General features: G+C 38.9%; 1 protein-coding gene across 1 annotated transcript; it reads left to right on the top strand.

Moving 5' to 3' along the window:
- Positions 1-4,501: 4,501 nt before the first annotated feature.
- Positions 4,502-5,398, top strand: LOC143848419 (AT-hook motif nuclear-localized protein 17-like). Its single transcript, XM_077357363.1, has one exon. It carries the CDS (start codon positions 4,588-4,590, stop codon positions 5,272-5,274), a length of 687 nt encoding a protein of 228 aa, XP_077213478.1. The 5' UTR covers positions 4,502-4,587; the 3' UTR covers positions 5,275-5,398.
- The last annotated feature ends 4,412 nt before the right edge of the window (positions 5,399-9,810 follow it).

The raw sequence follows: 9,810 nt of genomic DNA on the forward strand, positions 1-9,810 counted from the left end.
TCAGCTCTCATTTTGCAAATCAACAGAGACCAAAGCCGAGCTCTCTCTCTCACCTTACAAACCAAATCATGAATGATTGTCACCCACTTCTCAGAGCTTTGATTACAGGGATGGGGTCCAAGCTTACCCATAGAACAAATTAGGGGCATTAAGCCAAACTAGTGACTCAAATTAGGCACTTTTTTAGCTTAATAGATTTTTTTAGCTCAGGCTAACAAATCCTCAACACATTGTGCATGAAAATCTTTCAACTACTGGGAATTATGGGCCTTCATATGAATGCATCACAGCCATACTTCTATTGATTTTTTGAGCAACTAAATTTATTATAAAAAACACTACTACACAAAATAGGACAAGAGAAAACTGTTAAGTTAGAACGGATGTCTTAATTGGGTAGATGATGTCAAACGTGCATTTTAGACCACAAGGGTTAAACCTTAATACACCATAATGGGAGCCACAACAGTATAAAACAACTAGTAGTTTGTTCTCTTTCTCAGAGAACTGCATGGAATGGTTGTTTCAAATGGGCAATTTTGTTGGCAGGGTTAATTTCTCAAACTTGCAAGTTCTATTATGCCTTATCACGATGGCTTTAAGGTATTTGTTCTTGGAAATGAAGTGTTTAGTTATATGTGTGAAAGTAGCAATACTACTATGCAATCGGTAAAGATTCACAAAACAAACCCTCTAAAGTGATAAGTAACTGTAAAGGATGAGATGGTAGAGAATATGTGAAAAAAATCTTTGAAGGCATAAGACATAACCATGGGGGCAATCCTCATCCCACAAGCAAAGAGAGAAAACAATGATATTGTTGGTTGATTTTTGATGGTGAGGATGTTGGCAATTTTTGCTGTGTTTCTTTGTGCATCTAGGCACGGCATCTTCAGGTCGGGGTGGATGGTGACAATCAATTCTAGGGTTCAGCCTGGGAAAATGTATGTCCAATCGAATTTCCCAACTGGGAAATGTATGTTTTATATCACTACAAGGCCCTGTTCATTTCGGATTATGACAACCGATGGTGAGCGCCCAACCTATTATTAGCTAACAATTATGTTTAATTTTGAGCCAATAATCGGTACCTCACGATTGGTTGTCACAATCTGAAATGAACAGGGCCTAAATCTACTGATGAACTATGTCTCAATAATGTATAGATTATACATCAGGAGTCAACATTTAGAAATAAAATATATTTATCTTGAGAAAACGGTTCCTACACATGTGTAGATAAGTTATCTACACACTAGCTTAAAATACAGTGGGGGCCACATTATTTGCGTGATCCAAACCATTCATTTTTAAGGCCCTCACATAGATAGGGTGTCCACAAAAAATCAGATCCATAGGATCATCCTAACCATTCGAACTGTGGAGACAAAAAATGGACTAATTTGTGAAGGTTTAAAGACATCCATTTTACCTCCACAAATCGTAGGGTTGGGATGATCCTATGGATCTGATTTTTTGCAGACACCCTATCTATGTGAGGGCCTTTAAAATGGATGGCTTGGATCACCCAAACAATGTGGGCCCCCACTGTATTTTAAGCTAGTGTGTAGAGAACTATCTACACATATGTGTAGGAACCGTTTTCTCAGTTATCTTTCAAAAAGAAGAAATAAAATATATTTTTGCATAAAAGTTTTAAAAAATTGATAAAAGTAGGGAGGAATGATAGATGCAAGGGCCCTCTTTATGCAAGGGCTAAAGAAGGGCCCTTAAATAGATCCACATCATCAAGTGCAACTGAATTCAGTTTCTCAACCGACTTCTACTTGGATCTATTCAAGATTTCAAGGGCCCTTCTCTGGCCCTTGCATCTTTCATTCCTCTAAAAATAGGATACTTAGATCCCCATATTTTGATACTGGTAAGAACTCGTCGTGTTGATAATACATTTTAGTTGGCTGCTGAGAGCTTTTGGGAATTGTCGTAGCCTTAGAGTAAAAGACAAGGGGAGTTCGCGCCATTATCAAAGCATGATCACTCCCATATCAGTAGCCTAAACATATTAGTAAACTCAAATTTTGCTTAAAATTGAAAATATATCATGATAAAGCAGCTTGGAAACTCTCTATATTGTCATTTTACTTACTATGAACATTCATGTCAGTCATGCTACTACGCTTCTTGCTTCTCATGGAGATCTGTGTCAAGTAAGTCATCCCTACCATACGCATGGTTGCCCGCTAGATAGGCCCAATAATTGTGCATGTGTGTAGTAGTCGTGGAATGAATTTGATGCATTTTTTTTAAATTTTGCCTGTTGTGAAAATATCATATGCCTATTGAGGGAAAAATCGTTCTTGTTTGTACAACCAAAGGTGGGAACATGGGTTCCTTAATTTTTAAATTCGAATTACTTATCAGCCCCACCTCAAATTAGGCACATAGAATGCATGTGTGTACTGCTAAATATTTTCATGATGAGAACTTTGAGACAAGTGTGATAATTGGGGCCAATGATCATAAAGAGGCGGAACTTTTTCTTATAAAGATGCTTTTTTTCATCACCCTTGATCAAGCATATATGATCATCTTCATCCTCGATGTTAAACTCGGTGTTAGGGGTAAAATCGGCATCTACCGTTGATGAACGACAGGTGGCATCTCCGAATAATTAGAGACCGACCTATGGATAATGGAGTGAGATATTATCCTCCCCATATAAACAACGACGTTCATAATTAGGAAACTGCCCCTCAAAGAGGTAACATACCTTAGGCGGTGGCTTCTTAAAAAAGGAGTCTCACTGATAATAACTTACTTATATGAGGAGATGGGATATCTATTAAAAAGAGATATAAACCTATCTTCCGGAAAAGTTGACCAATTAGGAAAGACTCCCAAAATAGTAAACTTCTAAACATCATGGACCTTGTTCTCTATAAAAGGAGACCTTAACCTTCATAATGGAACTACGTTAGACTTGATCCCTAAATAAGGGATACGTAGGCAGCTTGGGAAGACCAAATTCATTCCCAATCCTTCTCTATCAAACGTCGTTGGTAATACTTCTGAACTTCATCTCATTCTCTTCAAATTACCTGTGATTCCGATTTCTAGCTAAATATTGTAATATCATAACTATAGTAATCTTAATACCTTTCTGTGAGTGCAAGTTGCTTACATAAATAACTCTATCACCGCTAGATCGCATAGAACGGATTTTGGCATCATCACTCCGTTTCGAGTTTAATCCTCTGGCTAGATTTATCAAGAAGGAATTGTTCTTCAAGCTCGAGGTCGAGCTTCTTTCAGAGCTTACCTTATGAAAAAAACATGTTAAACTCACTATCAAGGAAAGCCTCCTGATTTAGAATCTCAGTGACTGATCTTTATTTTTGCTTTTAAAACCCTATCCAAACCCCAAGCACGATCCTCAAATTACAAGCCTTCATAAAATCCAAAGTATAACCCTAGCCAAACAATAAACTACTCTTTGCTCTTACCTTAGCCCAACTTGATTTTGAATCTAATGAACGTGCCCACATGTACAATTTTCAGCCACACACCACCTCCTTGCCCCAATTGCACGTCCACTTGTATCTAGTTTTTGACCATTTGAGTCCCATGCCTTTCAAGTCTTCTATTCGGAACCAAAGTGCTCATTTTAATTTGAGAGAGAGAGAGAGAGAGAGAGAGAGAGACGGGGTCATTTCATCTAATTTCTAACCAACCCATTTGAAAAAGAAAAAAAGGGAGGGAGTTGGTGGGCTTTGTTTCTAGGCAAGACCGTGTCTAGTCTTGACACTACCTATGAAGATGAGTGCGTGATAAGGTTTGTGAGATTGAAGGCAATTAAGAAGATAGATTTCAAACTACACTGTAACTTGTAATCATTTCTACACATACCTTTCGTTAGAAGAAAACAAAGGGAAATGATATCAGCCATGTTTAATGATATCAGCCATGTTTAAAGAGCTGTCATATGTTATTAACTCTCACAAGCCAATTAAAAAAGAAAAGACAAGCTTGGTTTGTGCAATTATTGAAAAAAAACATGGTTCTCCTCATATCATTTCCCAAAACAAAACAAAACAAAACATTCCAATAAATCCAACTCAAACTGCCCAAAATACATCCCAACCTTATATTAAATCTTTACTCCACTCAAACCACCTTATCCAATCAATCCTCCCATTAAGAAAATGAAAACCCCTATTTATTTCATCATTTAATATTTTCGTCAAAGGATGTGGGCGCTCTAGACATAGAAAGAGAGAGAGAGAGAGAGAGGACATGAAGGGTCAGTGTCAATCCTTTGGGTCTGACTAAAGAAGCAAAGTATCATTTCCTCTCACCGATTTCAAAGTCTCACAAATAAAAGACGGTGAAGCAAAGTTTAAACAAGAAAGTGACAGATATACATCTATCTGCCAAAAAAAGACAAAAAAAAACCCCACCCAAATCTGATATCTCCACCCCCCTAGTAGGTAGACCCCACCCATCCTCACTTCCAACCTCATCTACTCCCCCCTCATCAAAACAAAAACCCACACTATAAATCCCCATTCATCCCCTAACTCACAAAACCCTCACAAAACCCTCTCTTTTTTCTCTGTTTTTCTAGTTATGAAAGGTGTATACGAAGAAGAAAAATCATCAGAAGAAGAAAGTGCAATGAAAAGAGAACCAAGCAGTGCCGACGGTGCATCAATTGAAGTAGTCCGCCGCCCAAGAGGTCGCCCACCAGGCTCAAAAAACAAACCAAAACCCCCAATCATCATAACACGTGACACCGAATCCGCAATGCGTCCTCACGTGCTCGAAGTCCCCGCCGGCCATGACATCGTCGATGCCGTCGCCCGTTTCGCCCATTCGCGCAACGTCGGACTTTGCGTCCTCACCGGCTCCGGTACCGTCGCTAACGTCTCTCTCCGGCAACCTTCTGGTGGGCCCACTGTTACTTTTCATGGTCGTTTTGATATTCTCTCTATCTCTGCCACCTTCCTCCCTCCATCCGGCGGCGCCACCGCCGGAGGAAATGGGTTTACGATTTCTCTTGCCGGTGCTCAGGGACAGATTGTTGGTGGGTCTGTTGCTGGAACTCTTTTATCTGCTGCTAATGTTGTTCTTTTTGCTGCTGTTTTTACTAGTCCGACTTATCATCGTTTGCCTATTGAAGATGAAATATCGGGTCCTGTTTCTGCCGGTACCGATACGGTTTTACAACCCGGGGCGGAATCGATATATAGTTGTCATTTACCCTCTGAAGTGATATGGGCACCCACCGCTCGGCTTCCACCTCCTCAGTATTAAGATATGGTTTTTTTATGTGCATGTAAGCAGATAGATAGGTTGATGGATTATTAATCTCATTCTGATCTCTTCTTTTGACAAACCCTTTCTTTCATATAGATTTTGAATGGCTTTGATTTCATAATTTTTTGAACATGTTATGAATATATTATGATTATTTTGCCACAAAGCATCTGTTCTGTCTTAGTTTAGAAATAATTTGTTTAGTCATGTTTTTAGATTAATTGAGTTATGAAATTTTTAGATTAATCTCTCATCATTTAAAAAATTAAAGAAAAGGATTGTGAGAAAATAGATATGTTCTAAGAAATTGGTTCTTAGTTTCATTATCAAATGAGAGACATGGGATGGCCTTTGGCAAAGCTACTACTGATTGAGCAGATTTCTGAAAAATATCCATGTTCTATGTAATTGTAATGGGGTTTTGACATAGGTTAGTTTTTGGCAAGCTAGTGATAGAGTAGGTTTCTTGGAAAATACCCAGCTTCTCTTTAATGGGTTCTGTGGTCTATGTCAATCGCTTTATCTAGGGTTTTGGATATGGTTTCATTGAAGTTTGAGACAGAAGGCTATGCACTGTTTCAGCAGCAGTGCAGTTTTGCAGAGAGAGATGCTCACGCGAACGCCTTTTTTTAGCATTTATCTGTGCAAGTAGTAGACTAGTAGCCCACTTTTCTTTTGCCATTTTCGCGTACTCTGCCAAAAGCAAAATTTTCTGTTCTTTGCTTTAGCATTCATTCCATGGCTGGGGTTTCGTCCTTGTGAGTCTAAATTCTGTATTCTCTTCCATTTGTTGTTTTTTTCGCTGCATTTGCGTTGTTTTTGTTTTCTCTATTTTCAATGGGAAAGATGGTGTTTTGCTTCAATTACAGCCGTACAAATGTGTGGAGTACAGTGATCTGAACTGTCCATGTTGTCCTCACATCAGTCTTTGACCGTGAAATTTAGGTCTTATTTGGCTTTGTTAGTTCAAACATTTAATCTATATACAGTTGTGCTGTGTACAGTCTATGCCTATTGTGTAGAAGTCTACGGAGGGGGGTATGCATAGATTTGGTGTATGAGAGAGAAAGAGAGAGTCATCGTTAATCCTTAGGACAATATCGAGTATCAGTGAAGAAGATAAAGTGGAATAAATTGTGTGATGGATAGGATGAATTCATTACTCTTGGAGTCTTTGGGGGTCCAATACAAGCATTTATTTGTTGGAATTCACTGTATGCTGTCCATAAATAAAGGATTAACGATGACTGTATAAGGGTGCAACTTGGGTCCTGCTGGATTTAAGTTTTTGCTAAAAAAATGAATTTGAATCAACTGAAACCCTTGTATCCTAACCCTTGGATCTCTAGAGGCCCTCTTATCTATAGATATCCAAGGGTTAGGATCATCCTAAGGAAATGATACGTGGATTTATACCATCATTGAACAGTTATATTTGAAGCAGAGTGATATATGCATGGTTAGTAGCTTCTGTTAGACATGTATGTCACATTTCAGGCATTCATCACTCATCAGTGTTTAGACATACTACTTAGACACAAGAATAGCGCTCCATATACAAATATTTCTATCTACAGTTACAATACATGTTGGGAAATGATCTCAGCACAACTATGTTTGGATACATGACACTCATGTATCTTGTCTTTTAGTATTTATCTGTCAGCAAGTGAGTTTTGAGGACCATAAAAATCCTTTTACAGCTCGTTAAATATAAAAGACAAGAAACATGAGCGTCATGTATCAAAACATGTTTGTGGTGAAATCATTTCCCTGGGGAATGCTTTCAGCACAACCATGTTTTGATAATTGCACTAACTCCTCTGGTCTTTTATTAATTAAAGAGCTGTCAAAGGTTATTATTACAGTTTCCAGAAAGCTTCCAAGCACTTTAAAAGGGAAACGACAAGCAGAGTTTGTGCAACTATAAAAACATGGTAGTACCATTATCAGTGGTCTCTATGTTTTGTCCTGTTACATGCAAAATCTGTCTTGACGCCTTCATAGGCATGAAAGTTCACAAGAAAAGCAGCCCCTAAACCGGTTATAATAATCCGCTGGTGCATGGTGTATGTCTATACATGCATGTATTTGGATCGTCCTAACGTAAGCAGGTTGGGTCTCGGAAATTAATCATCTCCAACAGATGATTCTAACCCAAAAATGGGTAAAAATTAAGATGTTGCAGCATGAAAACTGTACATATAGGAAGGTTAGTGTCATGTTAGAGATGATTTTTTGGGGCCAAACCTGTTTATTCTGGAGATGCAAATGATAGGTTCGGAACTTTGAACAAGGTGGGTCCCCATTTCCAGTAATGGGATAGAGCTGAGGTCCTTTCCTATCAAGTGGAGACTCTCGCTCCTGCTTTATCCAAAAAAAGCAAAAAAAATGGACAGGAATGTCTTCGGGATGAATAAAACTATAAAATAAGGGATTGTCTAGGCATTTTTGCAGCCCCACTTCTTCAGAAGAGAACTCCCACCTCACGTCAATTCAGTCAATAAGACAAATTCAGCTATGAAATGGCCCTTCTTTCTTGCAAAAATTGTTAGAAATTGATCAGCCATTCCCTAAAATAAGATATATAGCTAATCAGCTAATGACCCATTACGTAGTGTGAAACCTATAATTAACAACCAGTATATGCTTTTCAACTTTAACTCTTACGAAGCACAAGGGTTTGCTTTCTTGTCTGTCCCCTTTTTATCCCAAGACATTCCAAAGACTGCATCACTTATAAATCAGTTATTATAAGATGGAATGCATACAATATATGAGGTTCTAGAAGTATAAGAGGGCCCACTTGTTCAATGATCCAAACCATTTATCTCTTAGGCCTTGCCATGCATGGGTAATGCATCAAAATCCCTCCCATAAATGATTATTAACCCGACAGGTTGTGGTTTAGAATACAGTTTATTCTCTGGCAGTCCATTTCACAGCCACAAATTTGAGGCTTGAGGAGTGGATTTTGATGAACATGAACCACAAGTAGCAAGGCTAACAGATTAACGGTTTGGCTCATTGAACAAGTTGGTCCCAGCTTGTTATACTTATAGCCGAGCAAATTTTCGTATGTCGCATCCAAGGACGGAGCCAGGAATTTGCATTTGCCGGGGGGGGGGGGGGGGGGGGGGGCAAACAAAGATTGTTATATAACGGTAAGTTAACCACCGGCAAATAGTAATTTTCTTTCCATCATTCCATTTTTTATCTAATTTATCCAATCAAGTCTTCAAAGTATCGGGGTGTCACTAACCTTCGTCCCTCTTATGACAATGATTGACATTGCTAATTCTGGTTTGAATAGAATTTAGATTTTAAGGATGACTTTTGTCTAAATTTTAATAGAATATGATTACTAAGAATTTACACATCGATCAACAGTGAGGCCATTGGAAAAATAGGTTTCTAATTAACATTATATGTCCAATTATCTGACATCAATTTGATCCCTTGACACACCTGCCTAGGGAGAATGCCAATATCAAAACAAGGAGTGTGGATATCGCATATTTTTGTTTAAACTATTACCATGTCTGGTAATTAAAGATCATTGATTTCAATTTATGAGTTCACTATCATCTAATAGTTGGAAGACATAGTCCAAGTGCACATAATCCACATGAATGACTGTAGGTATCTTGTTTCATGAATGCTCTCCATCAAACCCATAATTTTTTTTTAACAGTATCTTTTAGAATCAGCATTAATTAAGAAAAAAATTGTCAAAGTTTTTTTGGTAATTACACTAACTCGTCTTTTATTATTTAAACAATTGTCAAAGTTAGTGCTCGATCGGGTGGTAACAGTAGAAATTCGATCGGATCTAATGTGATCTAGACCGCAGGATGATGATCGTTGAGATGTGCAAGAATGGTCTGTTGGGACCCGGGTAGAACTCGCCCTCAAAAGCTAGCTTTTAAGGGGAGGGAACACATTCCCTTGTAAGCCCATCCGCATCATTACACTTTTTCCGATGTGGGACTATTTTGCTTTCACGTGGAACCCCCCAACAATCTCAAGCATCGTGGACAATCTCGCCCCTCCACGCGGCAGGAACGTGGGAACTACGAGATCTTCTCCGAGGGATTTTTCCGTCCTCGGAGGGATACCGGGGTTACCGAGATCTTCCCCGAGGGATATTTCTATCCTCGGAGGCTAAACCAGCGTTACCACGTGCCCGGCTCTGATACCACTGTTGGGACCCGCATAGAACTCGCCCTGAAAAGCTAGGGCGAGTTCTACCCTGGTCAAGGTAAAGTTCGAAGAAGGAAATTCGCAGCCAAGGTACAAGGCGAGACTGGTTGTGAAGGGTTTTGGCTAGAAGAAGGGTATAAACTTTGATGAAATTTTCTCACCAGTGATGAAAATGTCCTCTATTAGAGTTGCCCTCAATTTAGCTGCTTTCCTAAATTTGGAGGTTGAACAACTAGATGTCAAAACAACATTTCTCCATGGTGACTTGGAAGAGGAAATCTACATGAAGCAACCAGAAGGGTTTGCAGTGAAGGGCAAATAGAATCTTGT

This window comes from Tasmannia lanceolata, unplaced genomic scaffold, assembly GCF_043159265.1.
Source record: "Tasmannia lanceolata isolate RefF3 unplaced genomic scaffold, GAP_Taslan_0.1 ptg000016l, whole genome shotgun sequence".
Taxonomy (NCBI): Eukaryota; Viridiplantae; Streptophyta; class Magnoliopsida; order Canellales; family Winteraceae; genus Tasmannia; species Tasmannia lanceolata.